Raw genomic sequence first — 27821 nt, 5'->3', positions numbered from 1 at the left:
CTTTGAGACAGGATAATCAAAAATGAAAAATTGCCACTGAAAATTCTCTACAAAAATTAATGACGAGAATGTCTGGTTGTGGAAGCAACGGTTAGCTTAGTATACCATCCGATTATCTGCTTTGTAGCCAACGCGCTGTAATGTCAATATTATTTAGAAAAGTTCATTTAGATTTTTATATGACCAAAAAGTAAACCACATCAATCAATTTCATTAAAGAATAAACTTCAAAAAAGTTCAAAATCGAAAGTTTTTATTTTCAGAAAAAAACCTTTTAACAAAAATAACATTAATGCCATTCTTTCCCATTGATTTAAAGTGTTTTAATAATATTTATAGGGTAATCATAATATGTGTATCATATTATTCATATAATATAACACTACAAAGACATAACATTATACTGCCACATCTTGTAGTGTAGTATTGGCTTCACCCCATTAAATACTAAATCACAATCTTACACAATGAATTATGTAGCTTAATATGTAACGTTGGAGCACTTGTTGTGATGGTCAAGCTACTTTCAGTGCAACCAATATAACGCTAGACAATGCATTAGAAGTGTAACTATGTTGTTCCCAAGCTAGGTAGTTTCCTTTAAAACAAACATCATGATCTGATTATTACATGCAAAGACAGGTTACCCTTTCACATCAGATTACATCGAAATATTATTGTAAAAAAATACTTAATATATAAAATCAAATTTATATAATAAAATATAAACGAGTTCATGCATGATAAATAAGGAACAGCATATAAAATGCAAATGGAATTACAATTACATTTCTTATTAAAGAATTACAGGTCATTTAAAAATATACTAATATATCTCGCCCATCACCATAACACAAACGTACTTGATATTTTCTCTTTGTGTTGAAAATCATAAAATGGAACATGGAGGTCATCCGCCATCTTCAGAAAAATGACCTATATCAACCAATGACCCCATCTTTGCAGTTAGTTAGGTAATGAGATAAAAAGCGAACGATGAAAGTATGAAAAGAACCACATATAGCTTGATCATCGACTGAAATTACGAATATTGCCTACCAAAGGACTGACGTTACCGACAGTATAACCATCAGCAACGAAGAAACAGTGATCTGTGTTATCACCCCACTATTAGTAGAAAAGTGATAACCAGGTGGCATCCTATCACGTGAGTAAATTCTACCAAATAAGGAGGCCGATAATACTGGATTCGACGTCTTCCTCGTGGCTTGAAGAACACCATTATTGTATCTCCAACCAGTTGACCTCAGGGTCAGCTGTCCATCTCTGGTCCTACTCTTTAGAACTTCAGGGTAAACGTAGTTTGTGTCAAATGTTCCATACATTTTCAAATCTGTAAACTGGGTAAACGCCTGTTTTGTTGGCTTACCACAGCTTTGGCGCGTTCGATTTGCACATTTTAACAGCGTACATATTTGAAGGTAATACATGCCTTCATGTGTATGAAGTCCATCAAAAGCACCAAATGCATAGAGTTCATTATTGTTTTTGTAATTGGAATATTCAACATGGCAGCACAATCGATTGTGGCAGACGCTTACACTGCCAGAATTAGATCTCAACTCGACAAAGTTGAATTTATCTTTGAAAAGTTCAGCTTGGAAAGATCTTTGGTTTGAAGGTGGTTTTGGAACTTTGTTATATGCAGTTTGGTGTCTTTTACGATGTCTGATGACATCAAGTTGCGATATGACCAATTTACCACCACCATAGCCCACATCATTATAGTAGAAATTCTTTGGACCATTTGGAGTGTAGATACCAGAGCCATGGAATCGTTTATGCGGTAGGTGAATATTTGCCGACAGAAAGTTGACACCCATACCTTCTGCAAATGCTGAGTGAAACTGTATAGAAGACAACAGAGGAAGGGCATCCATCCATGCTGTTGGGAACACTATGTTAGTAACATTAAATTGCTCAATTAGGGTGATCGCTGGTTCTTTGAATAATATATCAAAACATGTAAAGGTGCCAAACTTCCCGAACGGTGTTTCGAAAGTTGCATAATTGACATCTTTAGGTACATCAAATTGATCTTCATAAAATAGGTTTTGCTTGTGATATCTTGCGATTAGTCTACCATTCGGTGCATAAACTACGTTAGTGTTGAATTGGTATTGACCATCTGACGGACATCTTGGATCGTGTCGTCTGGTGCATCGTTTCTTGTTTCCCATATTAGCTACAATATACATAGAGTTATTCATTGCCATACAACTTAGATAGATCTGAATTTCAGTATCAGCGTATCGCCGTGGTTGAGTACAGGGATTCCAAACCTCTTTTCGTGGATCTGGAATTTCTTCTAAGTAGGGTTTGATAGATTTTCTGTTAAACTTATAACCATACAGACCATCTTCTGGAAATACCAATATATCAACATCCTGGAAAAAATGATAATAAAAATCAAAATGTCGTAATAAGTTGCATTTAACCTAACACTTAGATATTTATTGTGAATCAAAATCTATATTTTTTGTGTGAAAAGCAGTCTATGTCCTGGTCCTTGTTGGATTGTACCATCTTGCTCCGTATATGGGCAGTTCATGTACGTTACCAGTCAGTCGGCAAGGGGCTTTCGACAGCAAGCTATCTCTTGAGAGGGGGAAGCAATGAAGATGATGTACGGGTACAGAGAATAATTAGGAGACGAAAGAAAACACCGCCACTTCGTGTCCTTTATTAGTTTATTGTCACACTTAGCCCCGATTAGTAGCAGCAAAATAGTTTTATGCATATAGTAACCTATAATTCTCAAGAAGCGTAAAAAAAAACCCTAACCTGTGAAGCGGCAAACTTTGCTTGTTGATCGTAGATTTTTAGATTCACCATAACGTCTGCCAGGGCGTGATATCTCGAAGCTACACTAGTTCTATTTGGTGGGATGATCAAGGAATGTTCATATACAGCAGCTTTGAATTTGTTTCTCGAGTAGCACTCAATATTACAAGCTAACGAAAGAAATCCCAATACAACAAAAAGTAAAACTGTTCGATCCATATTGAATCTGAAAAACACAAAGAAATTTGTGAAACGGAGGTGCAGGTAGAGTAAAGTTAAATTATTCAGGGACATATATTTTGTGGAATATCTGCCTCTTAGTTCCGTTAATAGATTATCATGCCCACATTTCTGGTCTTTGTGTTTACCTATGTTTGCATAAAAATCGACTACAAATAATTTGGCCAACACATTGATAAAAATTAGCATAAGAAATGCAGTGAATGACATCACTACACTAGCTCGAATTAAAGTTATGAAAACATGTTACAATTCAAATCATGTAATAATATTAATTCAATTAGTCAACGGAAGAGATATTTAAATATTTATTCACCCACAGAAGTATATAGGTCTAAAATATGCATAAAATAAACATTACCATTTAATCTCGATTACTTATACTTTTAACCTTGATTAATTTTAAATAGTTTATCAGTTGACATCCTGTTTAAGACATTAATCTAGGTTGCTGTTTATCTTCATTGTGGTAAATGATAAACTGTCTAATTTGTTGCTGATATACCGTTGTACATGTTACAGAACAATGCTATTTGAATGTTTTCTTTATTTGCAAACACTCCTTATGACATGACCACGTGAAGGTTAAATTTTGAAAATTGTCATTCGCCTACACTTATTATATTATAGGCAGGGAAAATTCGAAAGTTAGATACTAAGAAATGCCTTTTATATCATACGATGTATTGTTTTATTAAACGGCTAAGTGCTCCAATGTCTTAAGATGAACACAAACGGGGGCTGGTGGATATGCATAAAGTTAACCCCCCCCCCCCCCTCCCAAAAAACAGTTGTTCAAAAACTGAACTACAGGTTTTTGGTGAAGGCTCAACCACATTATTTGTGGAGATCGAATATGTTTATGAGTTCCTAAAACGATATTTTAACATATGTAAAGGTATATTGCAGTAAACCCAATTTTATTTCAACTTTTCTTGGTGTTTATGTCATTTATATTAAGATGCAAAAAGCAATAGACGTTTCAGCATGTTTCGATACATTTGTTTGAGAGATAAGTGCCTATTTCAACTTCTTTCACTCTGAAAGGTCCCGAATAAGAATAAATATATCAAAAAGTCGTACAGATAACAGATTGTCTCACAACAATTTCAATTCATTTTAAAAATGTTATTGAATAAAGAGAGATTGAGATTTTACCATCAATGGTTAAACCTCATAAAGTTTTACTGAATATGAAACGGAATTATCACATTAAAGAGTTGTTTTATTTCGACACTATCACCCTCTCATTTGTGACTTGTTTCTCAAAACCACCGGCCATTTCATCTTATGATTAACTATAGTATAGGCCTATCTACCAACGGATCTTGAAGTGCAAAGTTAAGTTTCCTAGCAGAATTTAATATTGAGAAGTTTCTCAATTCATCATCTGGACAAAAAAAAAATTGTAATGATTTATTGAAGTCAAATCTGTAACCAGGCTTATCCATTAATATTGAGATATAATTTATCAACTCACCTTAGGATTGTATGGAGCTCCACTGCTGAAAAATATAGACCAAAGACCACCACACACCGTTAGACAGCACCGACTCTCGTCCTTGATCCCCAATTCACCAACTGGTCTTGAAATCGTGAACCACCATCATTTGATACTGTATTTAAATTGAACGTCATCTTAACATCCGCTGAGAAAATAAACTGTTATAAGATAAACAAGTGACAAAATCTCACTCATTTCCAGATCATATCATTTTAACATACCACTTTGTTTATCTGCAAACAAAGTCCCCCTTATATTACTCTCAGTCGGTTGAAACGAAAGACGTTAAGCAAGAAAAAGGATTTGAAAAAATTCATCAAATTCCAAATTTTTGCATTAAATATTGTAAAGAATAAATAGTTTCCACACTCCAGTATAATCTAAATATATGTTAGACGGAAAATTAGGATGATAAATTAGTAATCTTTGCAAACAGTTTTGTGTATTTTCTTGAATTAAACCAACTCTGTGAGAAATTTCAGATGTAAAGATGGCTCTAGTGAGATGGCACTCCATCTAAATCTGTCAGCAACCCGTTACGTAAATTCTGAAATAATTTTTTCCTTAAAAAAAATTAACGACTGACCTTTTTTAGTTCCAATATTCAGATACGGACACATTTCACTAGACTTTGGTGTATTGTTTTCACAAAATTGATTTTATTTTTAGACCTTAAAAAAGCGGAATGTCCCTTTAAGATACACAGTTTTTAACTTTGATACAAATATTGTCGGACCGTTCTATCCAAAAGGTCACATTATCGTTAGCAGTACCTGTTTATATATTACCAAGTTGTGAGCCATATCGGTTCACTGGAATTGTATTTATGCATGGGCATGAGGCCTGTTTGAGTGACTAAACCCAGACGCTTAATTTTCAGTTTTATTTGAATTTATTTTCAGTGCAATACATCTTAAAAATATCAAGTATGTACACAAAAACGATCACGAATACTCAGTTTCTACATATTTCAGAAAACAATTTTTTTCTCCTCGTAGCTTACATTCGATTATTTATTACATTTAGATTATTAGTTAGGACATATATATAGATTTTGTATTTATTATCAATTGATTATCAGCTGAGGTCGTCGTGGTAAAATTCTTCCAAACTCTTAATTCTTGTGTTTATCATATTAGAATATTTTATTTTATAATGTTTAAATGTTTGTTTTAAAAGGCTATCGGGGTCTCTCAATCTATGATAATGTTTCTAAATAATCTTTGTCAATATTTGGTTTGAGAGTTTTATGATTACAGTTCAAGATTAAAGCTATAAACTTCTTGCTTGGGGTGGCGAATCAAATCCGTTTTATTCAAAAGGACATGGTCAATGTTGTTTTTATATAGCCAATTTCTCCAATTACCTTGACATATCGCATCGCATTATCGGTTGAGCACTGTTTATGTGTGGTGAGAATAAATTATCGTTCAAGACTTAATATACTATCAAAAGGTGGCTCATAATAAACACAGTTGAACGCTCACGTTGAAAGATTCTCTCCGCATATTTTCTTCTGTCCAGTCTCTTACAGATTCTCTGCGGATAGATATGTTCCTCTCTTAAGATTCTCTGCGGATAGATATGTTCTTCTCTTAAGATTCTCTGCGGATAGATATGTTCTTCTCTTAGAGATTCTCTCCAGACAGATATATTATTCTCTTACAGATTATCCCAAGTCTTTTACATATTCTTTGCAGTCTCTTATAGATTCTCTCAGATAGATATGCTATTCTCTTACAGATTATCCCAAGTCTCTTACATATTCTCTTCAATCTCTTATAGATTCTCTCAGATAGATATGCTATTCTCTTACAGATTATCCCGAGTCTCTTACATATTCTCTTCAATCTCTTATAGATTCTCTCAGACAGATATATTATTCTCTTACAGATTATCCCAAGTCTCTTACATATTCTCTTCAATCTCTTATAGATTCTCTCAGATGGATATGCTCTTCTCTCGCAGATTCTCTACAGATAGATAATATGTTCTCCCTGCAGATTCTCCCCAGTTTCTTACAGATCCTCTACAGCTCCGCAGTGTCTCTCCGGATAGATATGTTCTCTTACATATTCTATTCAGTCTCTTACAGGTTATTTCCAGATAGATGTGCCCTTCTGTCACAGTGGCTCTGTTTAGATACGTTTCTTTTTCTTCTCAGAGAGACTATGTTCTTCTCTTAAAGATTCGTTCCAGATGTTTTCTTTTTATATTTGCTGTTCTTAGAGATGTTCTTTCCTCTATTACAGGAAGTCTCTTTAATCCCCTATAACATTTTGATACTAATCATCTGCATAAATTAACCATGTGTATAATTCGCTTGAACATTTGGTGAGATTTACAAACATGAAAACTATCAATGCTTTATCTAAGATAAATGTTAATTTTTACGCATTTTTTAAATTTTGTTTTATATTTGAAGCTACACTAGTCCCATTTTAGACTTTGCAGGGAAGTGCACAATCGTTGGAACATGGCATGAATTAAACAAAGAGAAACAATGTAAAAATCAATGTACGAGAGAGAATTAAAGATAATGTAATTAAATTGTGTGTTGACAAATAACGTCTTGTTACTAGCTATCTTACAATAATCACTTAACACATCATTGACTTTATTGATGTTTCCTTCCACATAATTTACTATTTAAACGGTGGAACATATCCAGTTTTATTAGTGATAGTAAATCACTGTGCTGTATCATTTTTAAGTTTGATTAAAGAGGAGAGGAATATAAATGAACTTTTGAAAAAGATGTAGCCAACTTAAGAAAATCTCGTGCATTTTACTTTTAGTTTTGACCAAAAACTGGTGTGCAAGCATAATCCTATAAACACTTATTGATTCCGCTTTCGGTATTTATATTTTCTGGTTTTGAGATTGGAATGGAGAGAAAATAAATCGAGCAGAATGCAAGATAACAGAATAACATTAGGGATATTCCTTTTTGGATTTGGACTTTTACTCAATTTCTATACAGTTACATGTAAGTTACCACCTTTTCTTCTTGGGCTTCATTGGGCTTTATAATCAATGTCAATTCAACATACTCGTTATTCTACTTAACTCAAAGTAACAGTATACGAAGCGGTGCAGGTCGCTGTGATGTATAACAAACGATTCAAATGTTACCACATTTCAAATTTCTTATATCGTACCGTTTTGGAAAAAAATCATTTATGTTCAACATGACACATAATGAATTTTTTGTACAGCATGGTCTAAATAAAAAAAAAGTTATACATTAGTTCATAAAGACACCATTGGAATTTCTGATAGCTGTCATTAAAAGTCAAGCTATCTCTTCCTATCTAGTTGTCACACTGCAAGAAGACGGAGTTGGGTATAGGCTAATACGTTCGAGAATGGGTGCTCTAAAATCGTTGTAATATATTGTCAGTGTGTACAGATGGTGCAGCAAATGTTTATTATTAAACCTGATATTAGTAGGCCTTTCATTGGTTTTTCCAAAGTTGAGATTAAATTGTTACATAGCTATCATTTATAAAATGTAGATATTATTGTTGAAATAGGTATGACATGGAATGTAGCTAGAGGAAAACCTGCATATCCATCATCAGGGATTAATGCTATTAACGCTGTTGATGGGGATCCCTCTACGTGTTTTCGCACTAAAGATGATGGATCTGATTCAGAAGTAACTTTAACCATCGACCTAAAACAGATATACAAGATATATGGTATAGCAATAACAACAAGTAACCTTGGTACGTTATTATTATATATTATAGTCAACCCTTTTTTCAATATATCACGTTGCACAATCATTAAGTTCGTCAAGTATGCCGCCAAACAAAAATTAGATAATGTATTTTTTTTAATCAGCTAATCTTAAAGAATAACAAGATTAAAATAAAATCGTCTTCCAAAAGCACGTTTAAAAAGATAATGGGCGCTACAAATGCAAGAGATTTTTTATGATTCTGTTAGTATTTTAAGATAGTAAAGTGGTTTTCTTTATTTATTAATGTGTATCGGGTACCCTGAAGCATGAATTTGCACCATTTCAATTTTCAATCAGTCTGTTATCGCAGTATAATGTTTGATTACATCACAAATCGCCAAGTCCTTACAAGCATATTTTGTGATTAGTAACGTCATAAAACACCTAGCTTTAGTGGAATTGCAGGAACCACAAACCTCGGATTGAAAATTGGAATAGTGCAAATTGATGCTATCAGTGTCCTCGATAAACAAACAAAATTTAGAAAACATCTTGAAATATTCCTTTCAATAAAGTTTGAACTATATTTCTATTTATTCATGTATGAATTGTACATTAGATACCGGGAATATTACTATAGAGCCTATAAATATTTTTTCAATGGTTTACATATTTAGGTTTACCTGGAGAATTTAAAAATTTTCAATTACAAATGCTTAACCTTCCGGGTAACAGCCGACCAATGTGTTACAGAGAAAATACCACTGTTCCAGATTCAACCCATGTTCTTTATATTTGTGATCTAGATGCAATCGGCAACATGCTCTATATAAACCCAATGAACTCATCGAACCGTGGCATTCTTACTGTATGTGAAGTAGAAGTACTAGCTAGACCGGTGGAATTTGGATTAATGTGTCGAGAATCAGGTTTCTCATTCAATGAAACTCCTACACATGAAACTTCGCTCATGTTATCGGCTGTAGGATGCGCAGTGATGTGCAAACAAATCGGATGTGATGCTTACATTAGTAAAAACGAAAATGCTGTAAATGTTTGTATGTTGTACTCTGGACGGAAATTCGTTTTAAATGGTAATGTTAACTCGAATTTTTACTTGAATTGTTGAGATCTGTTTCGTTTCCTTGATTATGTTATAGGAACTATCATTCTTAAATGAACTTTTATAGAAATAAAATATATCATATCTGATATGTCGCAGAGCTCCTAGCATGGGTATTTGATGATTTTTTAATTTACTTAATCCATATTATATTGATTGCAAATAAACTGAGTATTTTCAGCTTTGGAATGAAAAGGTCAATGCGTTTTTATACGCCCACATGAATATTGTCGTCGCCCCTGTCCGTCGGTCCATCCGTCCGTCAACATTTCTTGTGAGCACTATAGAGACTTTAGTTTTTATCTGATTTTGATAAAACTTAATGGGATGCTTTAGATTGATAAGATCTCGGTCAAGTTCGAATTTGACATATTTTCGATGAACGGTTTTTGAGATATTGCCTCTGACTTAGAACGCCTTGAAATTTGTTAAAAATAGTTCGTGAGCAGGATTGAAGCTACAGTTTTCAACTGATTCTGATGAAACTTGGTGTGATCATTGGAATTGATAAGATCTCGGACAAGTTCTAACTTGACGCATTTTCGATGAACGGTTTTTGAGTTATTGCTCTTGAATTTGTTAAAATGCGTCGAAATTTGCTAAAAATAGTTTGTGAGCAGGATTGGCGCTACAGTTTTCAACCGATTCTGATGAAACTTGGTGTGATCATTGGAATTGATAAGATCTCGGACAAGTTCTAACTTGATGCAATTTTGATAAACTGTTTTCGAGTTATTGCCCTTGACTTTGTAAAAACGCGTCAAAATTTGTTCATGAGCACAATAGAAGCTACAGTTTTCAACCGATTCTGATGAAACTTGGTGTGATCATTGAAATTGATAAGATCTCGGACAAGTTCTAACTTGACGCATTTTCGATGAAATGTTTTTGAGTTAATGCCATTAACTTACGAAAAACGCGTTAAAATTTGTTTGTGAGCACAATATAAGCTACAGTTTTCAAACGATTCTAATGAAACTTGGTGTGATCATTGAAATTGATAAGATCTCGGGTAAGTTCTAACTTGAGGTATTTTCGATGAACGCTTTCGGGGTTATTGCCCTTGACTTTGTGAAACGCTTCAAAATTTGTTTGTGAGCGCAATAGAAGCTACAGTTTTCAACAGATTTTGAGGAAACTTGGTGTGATCAATGGAATTGATAAGATCTCGGAGAAGTTCTAACTTGACGCATTTTCGATGAACGGTTTTTGAGTTATTGCCCTTGATTTATGAAAAACGCGTCAAAACTTCTTTGTGAGCACAGTTGTGAGAAGCTACAGTTTTCAATCGATTTTGATGAAACTTGCAGGTGTGATCATTGGAATTGATAAGATCTCGGACAAGTTCTTACTTGATATATTTTTGATGAACGTTTATTGAGTCATTGCCCTTAACTTTGTAAACACGCGTCAATAGTTGTTTTTTGCCCTTGATTAGAGCTGTGTGATTTAATTGTTTGTTGTATTTGGGTTATTGATATTGATTTTTAAAAATTTTGTAGAATTACTCAGCATAAATAACTGGCATATATATATATATGTAATTGAATTCAAACTTTAGTCACTAAAGACTCTTTTATCATTTCTGACTGCTGCCAGTGGGCGTATGTTACCTTGCCTCGCAAGCTATCTTCAATTTTGAAAAGCTGAAAACTTCGAAAACAGTGAGACATGTGAATAGACGTTGTCACCAGCAATGCAGGGACAACTTTACAGGAGATCTTTTTTTATCACAGAAAAATTTATTAATATATTTGTCACGTTCACAATAAACACCTCAAAAAAAAATTTTCAAGAAGGCATACCACATAGCTTTTCGTTGACTTTTTTCAGGTGCTATTATAGGCCTACCATAAAAACTCATGGCAATATGTAAAAAGGAAGTTTTCGGGTAAGATGGGATTTGACAGAAGTCATTATGGATTAGGAATTGTCCTCTTGTAACAGTTCAACGTTTTCTTCCCTCAATTTTTTACATTTCTTGTTAGCATATTTTGGTTTGGTGCACATAATCAAAAAGAAGTAGATCATGCAGCCTGAAAATAGACAGATACATGATATATTTTTTGAAAATTACTTGAAATGAATGTTATTAAATACATCTTACCAGCAATAAATATATATGTCAATAAAATAAAATAAATGAACTGATTGAGAAGAAGACTCTAGTTATTGGCGTCGTATAATGGAGGATGACATCCATCTATTCTTATACAGCTATGGTGCTTAAAAATTAGAGCACCCCCGCCACAGCATCAATTAAAAAAATATGGACATGTATGTATTCATACTCTCTGAATATTTAATATTTTGTGTGACCTGTATTCTTGAGGGATATGATTTCAGCAAATCGCAAAAACTCCTTTTTACTGAGCACTCCGGCCCCCCTCTTCATTGGGGAGCCGCGGTGGCTCACTAAGTTAGACGCTTGCTCGCTAAATTGAAGGTCCAGGGTTCAATCCCGGCATAGGTCGAGATAATACCTTCGGATTTTTCAACCCGGTTTCCCTCTGTCAGTGATGCAGGTAAGAGGGGCTAACATGGAAAAAGCGTCTAGTCGTTCGGATGGGACAATAAACCGAGGCCCCGTGTGCTACAGGCTGTGCATGTTAAAGATCCCTCGACAGTTGGAAATCGAAAAAGAGCAGGCTAATGCCGCTGTCCTGACAAAATTTCTCTCATCGCACAATACATGGCGTTGCCCGTCTTCATTAGCCCACATGGTGCAGAAAGGTAGGACGTAAAACTCCATTCATTTCATTTCATTTTCCCCCTCTTCATTGGCTATTGAGACATTGTTCGTTTTATTTCAAAGTATTTCTTTAATGTGTGTTAAGGTTTGTGTTGAAGAAAGCACAGTGAACAACCAAATCGAAACAACTTGCGAAGAGAGTTGACCAAATTGCTCCGGATAAAAAGGATTTGCTGAAATCATATTCTTGAAGAATTTAGGAACTGGTAAAGGCAGTGGAGACCAAACAAAATATAAAATATTAAGAGAAAAACTTTTAATACCTATCAACTTTTTTTTTATCCAAATCTATTTGAGTCCGTGCTATGGATGAGGGGTTCTAATGTCGAAACGCATCTTATATATAAATTCATTATCAAAGCTTTTCATATTTCAAGGGAGGTTAGTCATATTAAAATGAAAAGAGAGGAATAAAATAATGGTTTTGGTTTTTTTTCCCCAACTAGAAATGCAAGTTTTACTTTCTACTTTTCTGTACCTGATTTGGTTTATAACGACAGACGACAACACCATGTTATGTACAATAAAGGAGTGAGTACAGCAACATTGGCTTACTTAAAATTTCCAACTTCCTGGGGACCCTGCACAACCCGTGACAATAAGTTCAAGGTTAATCGTCACATTCGGAGGCCTAGGTGTGCCAATAACCGGGGATACCTTGGAACTTAGTTAGTTAGCCATAAATGTAAAAGAGAGCTTGCCTAACACAACCAATATCAGGAATGTTGTTAAGCCGCTGGTATCACTCGAGTAAAGTAAAAATAATATATTAAATACTATACACAATACTGGAAGGAATGGTACAAAGGGCACCTGCAATAGAAAATATAGCATGCGTTGTTAAAGAATCGCTTAAACCTTGAACATTTCAAAATAACATTTCAATGTGCGCGAAAAAAAACGAGATTATCATTAGCAATCCATGTGACAAAAGCATGTCGAGATCTTTTTGCTGTCCAAATTAGGCATCGTGGATGACATGAATTTCGAAATAATCCATGTTGGTATAATTACTTCAGTTTATTTTGGAGGCAGATAAGTGAATATCATAGCTAATAGCATTTTCAGTTCTAACAGATTAGGTCAATCATTCCATAGATTGTGGTTTAAGGATCGGATTTAAGCTCGACAGAGATCACTTTTATCTGATACGTTTAGGTAAGTACTCACCTGGAAGCCAGTAAAAGAACTGGGTTTCATTTTGATTTTGAGCATTACGGATGAAACTATAATACACAATACACATAAGATACAGATCACTAAGGCAGGAATGTCAGGTTTCTGGTCAAACACAGGTCTCCATATGATTAAAGATGACATAACTATTGATAATATCACAATGAATAACACAATAAACTCGGAACGTATTCGATATAAGTATCCTCGTTGCTTCTCTTGTTGACATTTTTTCTCCGATGGATCTGATAAGGAATTGTCATGGGATCTCAAAACAAGTACTCCGACACTTAAAATAGTATTAATGGAAAACATAGCTAATACATTAAATTGCACCAGCTTACTGAGATCAAAAATAAGGGATGATATTGAGATTAAGGATCCTGCTATCAATATAGCAGTGAGTGGAACTTGAGATCTGCGATTTACTCGTCCACAAAACGTTAATAAGAGGCCATCATTAGACATACAGTAAATGTGTCGTGAAGTTGAGTAAAGGTTCAGTAGACTGAGATTACCAATTCCCAACACTGGTCCAATAGTCACCACATATTTTGCCCATATAATGCCTCTAATTTCAAACGCTGATGGAATGGGTGCACGAGTATCAATCAGATAATATGGTGTCAACATCATTAGTGAAAATGAAGCTCCAGCATATAGGAGTGTTACTATTATTAGCTCGATCAAAATCGCTCTTGGAATGGACTTGGCTGGTGTCTTCGATTCTTCGGCAGACATACATATCACATCATATCCATTATAGGCATAAAAACAAGACGATGTTGCCACCACTACGCCTGTGAATCCAAAGGGAAAGAATCCACCATGGTCTTTATTGACAACATTACTAATATCACCAAGAACTAATCCCATTACAGTCACAAATAACAAGACCCCAACACTTATCATAGATAAAACAGCGTTCACTGTCGAAGATGTATGAATTCCCAAAGCTACTATAACCATAGCCACGATCTCTAGTAAACTTGCCACAATGTCTACGTGGTCGCTCAGAGGTGGTCCAACATTTATAGTTCCAAAGAGTTCTCTGGTTAAGTTGTGTACTGCACCATCAAACAAAGAGTCAAAGTACCCACTCCATGCTCTGCAACCTACAGCTCCGCTTGTAAAATAACCTACCAAAGGCAAAAAATTACGTGATATACAATCGTAAAGAAAAGAAACAGATCTAATTCTCTATTTTTACATATGATTGGTTTATAGAAAAAAGATACCTTTCTTGGCAATGTAATGGCAGCTGCAGTTAGAGATGATTCCGTCAAGAGCAATTACTATAGTCAAATTTGATGTTCTGAAGAACCTATAATTCCAAGCTAATCATCTACACTAACTCGAGATTTTAAGGGGGTAGGGTAAATAAACAAATTTGTTGGAGAATTGTGTTCTTTCTTACCTAGTAATATTAACCAACCAACAATAAAAGCCAGGCCTTCACACAGACTTTCGTAAACATAGGTATAACTAGCTCCAGTCGTAGGAATTCGAGCTCCAAACTCAGCAAATATCACAGCATTGATCATTGTCAACAGAGCAGCTAGCATGAAGGAAATAAGTAGACCGGGACCTACAAAATGGCGAATAATATTTTCATGATTTATCACAATAAAGGTTTTGAGGGTTTTTTTAACCACACACAAGAGACTGACATCCGTTGGGACCATAAAAGGTTTATAGCAAGACTGCCACATAACAACAAACTTTATATTGAATAAAAAGCGACTAACCTGCAGTGTCTTTAGCAGCTACGCCTACCAGAACATATATTCCTACTCCAACTGTGGCACCAACACCCATAAACGTGAGATGAACTGTAGTGAGATAACGGTTGAGAACTGTTGTTGTATCATGACTTTCTATTATCTTTCTTCTGGATATCCTATCCCATATTCCACGTACACAGCACGACCCTGCTTCTCGTCCACGTATCATTTTATCGTCTCGTTTACCCAGTAGTTAAAACGTCAAGGTTTATCTAATGCTTTACAACATCATTTTGTCTAAATAAAAATTAAACAAAAATATACATGAATTCAATCAATAGAATAGTAAATTGTTTCTGAAACAGTGCATAGTGTATATAAATTGAGTATGAATTAAAACATTACATTGAATGGCATGCTATCTTTGTCAAGCGAGGAATTTTAATTGTGTGTTATGTACAGTCAAGTAACCTAATTTCGTGGAAACCTATTATTCGTGGATTTTCGGAAATGATTAATAATTTACATGAGCGACCTTGATCGACCTCCGCATTAGTTTATTTTAATAAAAATGGGTTTTCTGTACAATGTCAGTTAGTAGAATGAATCCAGTAATTTCAAGCAAGGTAAAATGTATTAATGTATACTTTGACAAATACAAAATGGCGGATTTCACTTATCACCAAACGTCACCATTTTTTATCGGCCGAATTTCATTATAATCCCGAGTGATAATCGGAATTCCAAGTGCCGTCTGCTAGAATATAATCCAACGAATGAAGTCACGTGATCAACTAACGGATTCCGTGTCAGCAGAAAATTTCTATGGAACACAAAGTGGACCATATTCTTATGTTGTTTCAGTGAATTTTAGCAATAAATCACGCTACGTATCATATTTTGTCAGTCACTATTTTTTTTTTTAAATCGTGGTTCTTTGAAGGAATTGTCACTAGTTATAATGAATTGATATTAAAGATAAATACTAAGAGAAGTTAATTATACCACCCGGTATCCATACAACGTGTTTTTCTAGACTTGTTTATAGATCAAACATTGTACACGAAAATAGGTGACGCATTCTGCAGCAGTTCCCGAGTTGGTTGCTCATGAAATATGGGTCAAACTGAAGGATTTATTAAGAAAATCGAAATAAACCAATTTCTATTATTTTGTAGAATACCTGAGGAAACATCTAAGACATAAAATTTTTTTTTCGTTTTTTTAACTTTGACGAAATTCGGTGTTGAATCCTTATATCCACGAAAATAGGTTACACCACTGTATAAAATAAATGCTTTAAAGAACGCTAAAATGTTAAAAAATTTTGAACCTAATCTTAGAATTCTTGGTTTAATTTGAGTATAGCAATAGTTTGCAGCGCTGCCGAATACGTCCCGTCGCAGGTAGGCCTATCAGACAGCAGGAAAATGTCGAACATAAATTTCATGTTTAAGTAACAGAGAATTGTGCTTTACATAATAGTCAGAATACATTTTCCCACAAACACAAGCTATATCTCTCATGGATAATTCGGGACAGATCAATGCCAAGAGGTTTTACCAAGGACCAGCCGGTAGAAAAGGATCCTTAACTGTGAACCCTTATTAATAGCCTAATCTGATAGATAGGATAATCATGTTTCATATTTATACATATTATGTTAGCTATATAACCTCGCCTTTTGTCAGTCAGGTTCCCCTTGCTGGTTGGACGGTCTGACATGGAAAAGGCGTCTAGTAGTTTGAATAGGACAATAAACCAAGGCCCTGTGCGATACAGCCTTTGTACTTTAACGTACCCTCAATAGTAAGAAATAAGAGTGGGCTGATGCCGCTGTCTTGGCGAAATTTACCTCACTGCGCACTCTATGCTTGCTCGTCTTCATTAACCCATTAAGGTACGTAATACTAAAACACTACTTCACTTCAGTTCATTTTATTCAACAATTTTAGATAATACCACAGCACTTCAATATATAACTTGTAACGTAACGTAAGCTGTAAAGTGTTGCCTCTCATCTCACCTCATTAGCTCTTTTCCTTTTACGGTTGATGTCTATCAGTAAACTATAGCCGATAATCAAAATTAACAATCAGTGTGAGGTAAAGACACATCTGGTATTGATACATATTAAAGTAATTACAATCATATGAAATTCCATGGTCTACTCATTACAAAATGTCAAATGTGTGAGAGCACATAACGCAAATCTGGTCTTAAGAACTATTTTGAGCGCAAATATTTACACAAATTGACAATGTGCATGAACAATAGCCTAACAATGTGGCCTTATTTCAATATCACAATCACAAAAACAACTTGCTATCCATCCTCCTCTTCTCCAGTATTCTTTGACATTGAAGCTATAAGTTTTGATGTGTCCCATTTTGGTTTTGGCTCCCGTTTAGGTATGTACTTCTTCCTTTTGACCTTCAAAAGAAGAAATGCTGGCTCAAGAGATTTTTCCATGAAGCTGGGAGTAGTAACATCCTGTACAATAATGACATACTCTTCATTCTTAGGACCTTTGGGTGGAATAGCGGCTTTGGCCTTCCTTGAACCGGGCTTTACATTTTTGGGTTGATTCGGTATGTCCCCTTTAAATGCTGAATAAAAAGGGGGTGGGGGAGCTAATGTGACTTCATTCCATTCACAGCAGCCCTCAAAACTTCTTTTACTTTCTGGTTGCGGAAGTGGCTTCCATTCAATCTGGTCATTTATATCATCAGTGTCTTTTGAATTGGGATCGTTAGGAGTAGACGGTTTGCTTCCGGTTTTCATTTCATTTTCAGGATTATCAATATTGCTCTCAAAGGTATTAGGTTTGTCTTTCACAGCTTCAGTTGCTTCTTGTTTTTGACTGGAGTCAGTATCTGCATTATTCATTACACTATTCGAGTCATTTTCCTCTGCTGCCTTGGATTCTGTAGCTCTTCGAAGTTCTTCAGCTTCCATGGCCTCGGCCTCTGCTTGCGCCTTTAGTCTTTCCTCTTCTTCCAGTAAAACACTGTAGTAGGTAAGTGGAAATGGCACAACGTCATATCCAAACGGTGTTTCGATTGGTTTGTCAGCGACGTCTTCGATCATATCAAATAACGAAGAACCAGGCTGGGGTTTAGTATATTTGAAACCAGCCATTAGCTGTAGTTCTCTGCCTGTGTCTTTTTCAATGACTTCGCCCTTTTCATTACGACACTCTACTTTTACAGAGAAATTGTCACCGTGGTTGATTTCCAGTTCATTAGTTTCAACAAGTATGGTTATCTTAGTGGCCATTGATGTTGGGAAACCATTGAACCATTCGCCCTCATATATAAAACCCGAGCAATGCTCGATACGACCGTCTCCTTCATATTGATCACTCTTCCAATGTCCAGAATATATTGTTCCATCAGCACCACGGAATTCTCCATACCCTTCACGTTTATCTAAAACCCATCCTCCACGATACCAATCACCATTTTCATACGTTTGTGTTCCTTCGCCGTGTCGCATATTTCCAAAAAATGCTCCCTCATAAACGGCCTTTTCTGATGTCTTCAAAGTTCCATGACCTTGTCGCTTATTGAATACCCACTGTCCATCAAATTGACTTCCATCTTTATACTGCATAACACCATGTCCATGTAATTCACCTTTTTGAAATTGTCCAGAATATTTAGCGCCACTAGTTACAAAATACTTGAACCCATCACCATCGATTTCACCATTTTTAAATTGTCCTTCGACGTAACTTCCATCTTTCATAACCAGACGACCTTGACCGTGTTTTTTACCATTGTGCCATTCTCCTTCATATTTGAAAAAATGATTTTCGTAATTATACACACCGAAGCCTTCTCGTTTCAGGTTTCTAACTTCGCCGATATATGTCCGTTCTTTAGTTTGTGCTGAAGTGTCCATTTTCTTTCTTTCTTTCGATCCTTCCTTCAACAAGATTCTTCAATACTAATCCAATAAGAATAGACTTCAAGCTATCCTTGATAAATATTCTATTCTCGTACTGAATTAGATTTATGAGTTAAGGATCCTGTAGAACTACTTTCGAAACAAAAGGTTATCCAATAAGAGTGTGTAGACCACTGACAAAGGCATCAAAGTTTACAAGGCTGAAGGATATGTTCACACAGTGGTATGAATATATCTACAGAAAACCTTCACACATTGATCTTGATTAATAAATACAATATCTAGCAATATGACAGTTTCCAATTTCAATATCTCCACACAGTAGGCCCAGTTGCAATTTAAAAACTAATATATCTCTCATTAATACTTTGGCATCAGATAACATGTATATTACCACTTTGGAAACCTTTCTTTTCCTCGCCACTTCAGATGTCATAGAATACCTTCGCTTCACATTTTCTTCTAAGGCTAATATTGTCTTCCTTTATCCAAACACATAATTCTCTTATACCCTTGATATTATACTTCACACACGGTAGTTATTGACTTATTCAATGGTATGGTGGTTGATAAGGGGTCAAACAAATACCCTAATCTACAATAATATCCACCAATCATTTACGTCCGTTCAAAGGGTGAATTGTTTTGTACGGTATGATAGATAACGTTATATACATTTAAGTATTAACAACTTAATGTCATAGTTCGAGACTACAATAGAATTAGGATTAATCAAGTCCTATTATTGATATGCAGTTAATGCATTAAGCAGCTTAATTTAAACACAACAACGGTCATTACAATTTTTTTGCATGGCATTTTCGCACCCAATTTATTATTTTACTTGAATTTTTGCTGAAAATAATAATGGTAGGTAAGCACTTACTGCACAGATGTTACAACCGACGAACATCAAATATACATTTAAATTTGGTTCAAAACAGTGTGGGGTCTATTGCGTACAAAAGGTATTTTAAATGGCAATAATTTAAGTCGGTTGCATCTTGAGGGTATCTCAATCCCAGATATAGAAAGGTGCCAACTCACAGTACTAACGATCGATCGCTCGCTATACACCCATATAACTGACATTTCACGACAGCTTTAAACCCATCTTCAATGTAAACAAACTGCGTCTAATACCTTGACTACAATAGCCACCTTTCTTGTTTTACAGAAGTTTATAAATGCATATATTTGATCATTCGGGAATCCTAGGCAGTTTCCGTTAATGATTGGATTTTACGCTACAGAATACAGCCAAAGACATATTGAAATAATGCATTCTGGTTGACATTTGTTTGAAAAATTTTGTCCTATATTTCTCGAGTGTAATTATGGGCTTCATTTATATTCTAGACACTCAAGAGTTTGTTAAGCATCGGGGGTGAAAAGGCTAGCTAGAGATTCCACAATGTCTAAAGCTATGCTTCTCAACCTTTTTAACCCTGTTCACCCCACCTCTGCACTACCAGAAGACACTGACCCTTTTCAATAATCAAGTAAATAATTTTATTCATATTTATTGAATATCACGTTTTATTACGAAAAATAATCAATACTGATATGGTCAGATTTTGCTAGTTCTTAGTTTGAGCCATGAGCTTGCTATTCACGAATCAACGATTTAATGTCTGGTCAGCTTCAGACGCAAGACTCCACGTCTAGTTATGTCCACAGATCCGCCCTTTTTGGACAAAATCTCAGGGACTGCGCTAAACATACATTCTACTAAATATGATGAAGGGAATGACAACAATAGTTTTTGAGCACAGGTGGCGAGTCTCTGGTAACTTCAGGCAGGGTGAAGCTACATTTGTTGACGTCTCATATTAATTCACCCCTTTTCTAACTATTCACCCCTGTTTTTTTTTATTCCCAACCAATTCACTCCTAAAAAAATGTTCACCCCCACCAAAGTCTTGTTCACCCCCGGGGGTGAATCACAACCAAGAGCTGTCCTATCAATAAAAATGCAAATTAGGTTCATTAGTATGTTTCATTTTACGCTTCAGGTATGCTGAAACGAAAAAAATATTCCTGTCGCTTATTCATATAAAAAAGTAAACTACAACAGTTATTACGAGGGTTGTCTGAACAGTTCTAAACCTATATGTGGGATATCTAAAAGGATTGAAACAAAGTTTGGCACCAACAAGTTAATTGGTTCATTTAATGAATCATTAGACATATGAACTTCTACCCGTGTGAGAGCTATATATATATTGTATCACTATATGACTCTGAACCAAATTAAAAGCGCCACCAACACTAAGTGGCATTCTGTTTCTTTCTTTTTTTGTATGTCGAATTCATTTATTGCTAAAATATATAAAAAAAACTATACACCAAAATCTAGAAAAAAATATCCTTTAAGGTATCTGAAAGTTTTACCGAAAAAATAAGTATGATCATTATTAATTAACACTTTTTTAACCAAATTCATTTTGATAATGTAGAGCATAATTTAAGAAATATTTTCAGGCATAATTGCCGACGTTTTTGATAATGAAAACGTGTGAAAGATGAACTGGTCTCAAAACTTATCACACTCGGCAGGTACTCACTTGAATTGGTATATTTCACTTTATTTCAATAAAATCTCCTGTATGAATATATTCCATCTTGCATTTCAATACACAGACAAACTATCAGCTACAAAATCACTACATTTAAATTATATTTTTATCGATTCTAGGTGTCAGCTTGAAACGACATAAAATTAATATTATGACTTCGATTTATCGAATACTGCCGCATATTTCAAGGCAACAGCATTTCCAAAACTCACTTTAACTCTCGCAATAAATGAACTGTTTCTGACATCTTTTAGAACAACTTGAAATTATATTCCAACTTTATCATACCAATCATACTCTTCAAACTTTATCATACCAATCATACTCTTCAAACTTTATCATACCAATCATACTCTTCAAACTTTATCATACCAATCATACTCTTCAAACTTTATCTATCTCAAATGTACCCTTTCTTGTTCTGATAAACGTGGGAAACATAGCATACCACATTACGGAGATTTTCAATCATTCTGTTGGTAGTGATGATGGATAGTTCGTGTTTACTTTTTGAATATCTTTGCCCGACGACAGCATTTTGACAATTTTCACCTGGAAGTGTGAAACAACATGTCACTGTGATTTAGTGAGAGTTTGTAATAAAATAAAGCATTTCGAAGAACAAAGGATATAACCCACGTTTGGACTAAGACTGGTAATTCATTTGCCATCTGTTTCCATGTTAAATCAAAAATTCAACTTTATATAACTTTTTCCAGAAACTTCGTTGAAAACTGTCCAATACTGGCCAATACTTCAAACTTTATCGATCTCACAACAAGATATGGTTCATGGTAGATGCAAAGCAAGTATAATCTACTGATGTTTCTTTACATCATAGGAAAGGGAATAACCTTTCGCCTACAGTACCCTCTCCTTAACAAGAAGATAAACAGTTTCTATATTAGCTCCTTCATTTTATAAGAACAAACAAAGCACCAGCATAAGATTCATAAACAACATTGTGTCAATCACTTTTTTTTTTCACTTTTTTTACATTTATCAAGAATTTTGGGACATAACATACATACAGCCACTACATTTGTAAAATAAGGTTGTAAGATAAGTTAACATACGCCCACATTAGAAGTCAAAGAGTGAAATAACGTGTTTCATAGCTGAAAATTCAAGGGAGATAATAGAAAAACATGTAGTTTGCTTACAGGGAAAGTCATTTTTTTAGGGTTTAAACAGTAAGGTTAACAGTTAATGAAAACTACAGACCAAAAATATACAGATATATATGCTCTTTACCTTATCTGAAAGTTTTATCTAATATAATCCTGCCGTTAAATTCTTAATGCCAAAGCTATTTGACTTACGTTGGCTGGTTAAATTCGATATGTTTCATGGTAAGGAAATGTGTCTCCTACGTATTCTGAAAGTTTCAACTAAAACATCGTGTCTCTATGAGGCCCGACACCAAAACTATTCTAAGCCAGTTAGTTAACAAGTAGCACAAACTGTTAATTAACCCTTTTTAAACAAATTCAGTTCGATGAAGTAGTTACAAGGACGTTAATAGCATATTTTAGAAATAGTTTTGATAATGAAAATATTTCATATTGTCCCTTTAGAATGAGGTTTATGAAAATATGTACAAGTATGATACCATATTATTCTTCTATTACATTTGTAATATTTTTTCTTTTAACTGGAAAGGCTAACTTATAACAAGGTGTAATATCAATTTATCTGACTTTACAGAAAAATAAAACATTTCTGCATAATATTACACCTGTGTACAAAGAATACAACTACTATTGATCTTTTCACAATACTACATGTAAAAATTTACTCATAAAGACATTGTCATTTTAATTCATTCAGATGCATAAAACCATATCTTATATAGGCTCAAATCAAATCTAGAACGTATATTGCAGTCGTTCTATTTTAGCGCGACTTTGTGTACAGTCATCACAATTTGTAGATTTATAGCTTAATGGCGGGCCACAGTGTTGTATTATGTGGTATTGTAATCCACATATGATTTAATCTTGTAGGTACTATAGGTAATTCACATCGCTTTAATTAATTTAGTTAATTAGTTAAGAATAGTTTCTCGTTATTCATGTTCCATCCACGTGTCAAATATAGCTATATTTAGCAGTTTAAATTGTTCATATAAATTGTCTACGTACCTTCAATCCATTTATATATATATATATCTAATAACAAACTGTTTCGCTCTAATAAACACGGTAGAGAATGATATGTCAATCTTAAATTAGGCCAAACGGGCTGTGAGTTGATGACACGTTTGACTGTTTGTAGTGCTCTAAGGGCAATAACTCGAGTTAAGTCTAATCTTTTTTTGTAGTAGAGGGATGGGGGATACTAAACAATTTCAAGTTTGTCAGAATCTATCAAGAATTGTGTCTTCTAAATTGTTAACAAACAGTTTTAGGCAGACGGATCGACGTCAGTGGTGTTAATATATGCTCCACATTTCATTCAAAATTTATGTAAAAGAGTTTTTAAGAAGAGAATACGATGCAATTGGGTTTCGTGACTGATATGTTTTGGCACAGAAAAGATTACGACTGTATCTTATAGATAGCTGTAAGTAGTATGCATCTCTTACTCAGTACATTCAATAACTTTGGGATGTTATCTCATATGACTTGCAATCACAACAGTCCGAACCATTTGATCACGGCGTAGGGCTAAGCATGGTATATTCCTCATATATGTGGTACGGGAGTGATCTGGTTTACGAAGCTGTGGTAAGATCAGTAGAAATTGATTGTCCTGAAACCTGTGATTATGGCATGGAATGGTCATATTATTTTTGTTCAAGTGCAAAGAACATACTTTAATTCAGGTGTCTCTAACGTACATGAATTTACGTATTTAGTATTGCCAACCGTGCCATTGACATTATATTTCGATTTGGTTAATTGACAGGAATTGTGTATAGGTTTATTTAATATTAATAAACTGGAATGACATGATCTTCAAAGCTGTGGTGATGGTATGAATCTGTGATACTGGAATAACATGGTCTTCAAAACTGTGGTGATAATATGAATCTGTGACTCTGGAATGACACGATCTTCAAAGCTGCTGTGATGGTATGAATCTGGCACTGGAATAACATGATCTTCAAAACTGTGGTGATGGCACAAATCTGTGGCACTGGAATGACATCTTCAAAGCTTTCGTGATGGAATGTAGTTTTTACTGGAATGACAATATGGTCTTCAAATCTGTTATAATGACATGAAATAGGCTTTTTACTGGAATGACAGCATGGTCTTCAAATCTGTTATAATGGCATGAAATAGACTTTTTACTAGAATGACAATATGGTCTTCAAATCTGTTATAATGACATGAAATAGACTTTTTACTGGATTGACAACATGGTCTTCAAATCTGATATAATGACATGAAATAGGCTTTTTACTGGAATGACAACATGGTCTTCAAATCTGTTATAATCACATGAAATAGACTTTTTACTGGAATGACAATATGGTCTTCAAATCTGTTATAATGACATGAAATAGGCTTTTTACTGGAATGACAACATGGTCTTCAAATCTGTTATAATGACATGAAATAGACTTTTTACTGGAATGACAATATGGTCTTCAAATCTGTTATAATGACATGAAATAGACTTTTTACTGGAATGACAATATGGTCTTCAAATCTGTTATAATGACATGAAATAGACTTTTTACTGGAATGACAATATGGTCTTCAAATCTGTTATAATGACATGAAATAGACTTTTTACTGGAATGACAATATGGTCTTCAAATCTGTTATAATGACATGAAATAGGCTTTTTACTGGAATGACAACATGGTCTTCAAATCTGTTATAATGACATGAAATAGACTTTTTACTGGAATGACAATATGGTCTTCAAATCTGTTATAATGACATGAAATAGACTTTTTACTGGAATGACAATATGGTCTTCAAATCTGTTATAATGACATGAAATAGACTTTTTACTGGAATGACAATATGGTCTTCAAATCTGTTATAATGACATGAAATAGGCTTTTTACTGGAATGACAACATGGTCTTCAAATCTGTTATAATGACATGAAATAGACTTTTTACTGGAATGACAATATGGTTTTCAAACCTGTTATAATGACATGAAATTGACTTTTTACTGGATTGACAATATGGTCTTCAAATCTGTTATAATCACATGAAATAGATTTTTTACTGGAATAACAACATGGTCTTCAAATCTGTTATAATGACATGAAATAGACTTTTTACTGGAATGACAATATGGTCTTCAAATCTGTTATAATGACATGAAATAGACCTTTTACTGGAATGACAATATGGTCTTCAAATCTGTTATAATGACAAGAAATAGACTTTTTACTGGTTTGACAACATGGTCTTCAAATCTGTTATAACGACATGAAATAGACTTTTTACTGGAATGACAATATGGTCTTCAAATCTGTTATAATGACATGAAATAGACTTTTTACTGGAATGACAATATGGTCTTCAAATCTGTTATAATCACATGAAATAGACTTTTTACTGGTTTGACAACATGGTCTTCAAATCTATTATAATGACATGAAATAGACTTTTTACTGGAATGACAATATGGTCTTCAAATCTGTTATAATGACATGAAATGGACTTTTACTGGAATGACAACATGGTCTTCAAATCTGTTATAATGACATGAAATAGACTTTTTACTGGAATGACAACATGGTCTTCAAATCTGTTATAATGACATGAAATAGACTTTTTACTGGAATGACAATATGGTCTTCAAATCTGTTATAATGAAATGAAATAGACTTTTTACTGGTTTGACAACATGGTCTTCAAATCTGTTATAATGACATGAAATAGACTTTTTACTGGTTTGACAACATGGTCTTCAAATCTGTTATAATGACATGAAATAGACTTTTTACTGGTTTGACAACATGGTCTTCAAATCTGTTATAATGACATGAAATAGACTTTTTACTGGAATGACAATATGGTCTTCAAATCTGTTATAATGACATGAAATAGACTTTTTACTGGAATGACAATATGGTCTTCAAATCTGTTTCAATGACATGAAATAGACTTTTTACTGGTTTGACAACATGGTCTTCAAATCTGTTATAATCACATGAAATAGACTTTTTACTGGAATGACAATATGGTCTTCAAATCTGTTATAATGACATGGAATAGACTTTTTACTGGATTGACAACATGGTCTTCAAATCTGTGATAATGACATGAAATAGACTTTTTACTGGAATGACAATATGGTCTTCAAATCTGTTATAATGACATGGAATAGACTTTTTACTGGATTGACAACATGGTCTTCAAATCTGTTATAATGACATGAAATAGACTTTTTACTGGTTTGACAACATGGTCTTCAAATCTGTTATAATGACATTAAATAGACTTTTTACTGGAATGACAACATGGTCTTCAAATCTGTTATAATGACATGAAATAGACTTTTTACTGGTTTGACAACATGGTCTTCAAATCTGTTATAATGACATTAAATAGACTTTTTACTGAATTAACATGGTCTTTAAAGCTCTGACAATGACATGAAATGGCCCTAAAATAGTACTAAAAAACACAGTCCTAACATCTGCGATAATGGCATGAAATGGTTCTCAAATATGTGACACTGGCATGAATGGTCTTCAAAGATGTGCTAATGACATTATTGCACATGACATTATTGTGGTACAGGAATTACATGATCTTTAAAGCGAGTCAGGGCTACCTCATACGTCAGTACGTCAGTGAGTTCGTCACTCCGTCAATGAGTTCGCCACTCCGTCAATCAGTTCGTCACTACGTCAGTGAGTTCGCCACTCCGTCACTGGAGTCCATCAATACGTCGATGCTACCTTACAATTTTATAACTTTTGTTTTTAATAAGTTCTTAAACGAAAAACGACATTTGACGGAGTATTTAAATCAAATCGTCTATAGAACATGTCAAAAACTCAAAAAGAAATTTCGTACAAATTGGGGAATATCTAATTTCCATCAGTAAACGAAAATAAGATACAAGCTAATGACTTCGATTTTCGTGTTTTTAAAGCATCGTAACTCGTTTCTATTATTGTATGAACCTATATCAACATTCTTGCAGGATATCGATCTCAATTTGCTTATGGGTCGTGCAAGTGAAATATCTTGTATGTAGGCTATACAAATAGGCCAGAATTTTAACAATTCTTGGTATGTTTACGTATAATTTTGTGTACATCGTTTAATATGATTTTTTTATGAACGATTTTTGAGTTAATTGATTTTGATCTATCCAAAATAAACGAATTG

General features: G+C 34.2%; 4 protein-coding genes across 4 annotated transcripts; 1 reads left to right on the top strand and 3 right to left on the bottom strand.

Moving 5' to 3' along the window:
• Positions 1-238: 238 nt before the first annotated feature.
• LOTGIDRAFT_218395 (hypothetical protein) lies at positions 239-4580 on the bottom strand. The gene is made up of 3 exons (XM_009061162.1): positions 4526-4580; positions 2806-3031; positions 239-2408 (listed from the first exon to the last, which is right to left on the bottom strand). Exons 2-3 carry the CDS (start codon positions 3022-3024, stop codon positions 1056-1058), a joined length of 1572 nt encoding a protein of 523 aa, XP_009059410.1. The 5' UTR covers positions 3025-3031; positions 4526-4580; the 3' UTR covers positions 239-1055.
• Positions 4581-7462: 2882 nt separating this feature from the next.
• Positions 7463-9366, top strand: LOTGIDRAFT_164635 (hypothetical protein; the record flags this gene model as incomplete). The annotated part of the gene is made up of 3 exons (XM_009061161.1): positions 7463-7538; positions 8086-8280; positions 8915-9366. The coding sequence occupies 3 exons, from the start codon at positions 7463-7465 to the stop codon at positions 9364-9366; spliced, it is 723 nt and encodes a 240-aa protein (XP_009059409.1).
• A 4327-nt stretch (positions 9367-13693) lies between these two features.
• Positions 13694-15241, bottom strand: LOTGIDRAFT_192459 (hypothetical protein; the record flags this gene model as incomplete). Its single annotated transcript, XM_009061160.1, has 3 exons — positions 13694-14427; positions 14706-14876; positions 15037-15241. Coding segments are annotated over 3 exons (1110 nt in total), but the record flags the coding sequence as incomplete, so codon positions are not given.
• A 1693-nt stretch (positions 15242-16934) lies between these two features.
• Positions 16935-19448, bottom strand: LOTGIDRAFT_192458 (hypothetical protein). The gene is made up of 2 exons (XM_009061159.1): positions 18022-19448; positions 16935-17823 (listed from the first exon to the last, which is right to left on the bottom strand). The coding sequence occupies exons 1-2, from the start codon at positions 18916-18918 to the stop codon at positions 17338-17340; spliced, it is 1383 nt and encodes a 460-aa protein (XP_009059407.1). The 5' UTR covers positions 18919-19448; the 3' UTR covers positions 16935-17337.
• Between the last annotated feature and the right edge of the window lie 8373 nt (positions 19449-27821).

Source organism: Lottia gigantea (genome assembly GCF_000327385.1).
Source record: "Lottia gigantea unplaced genomic scaffold LOTGIsca_46, whole genome shotgun sequence".
Taxonomy (NCBI): domain Eukaryota; kingdom Metazoa; phylum Mollusca; class Gastropoda; family Lottiidae; genus Lottia; species Lottia gigantea.
Note: the sequence above shows the minus strand (reverse complement) of the source record. Positions and strands in the feature narration are given on the sequence as shown.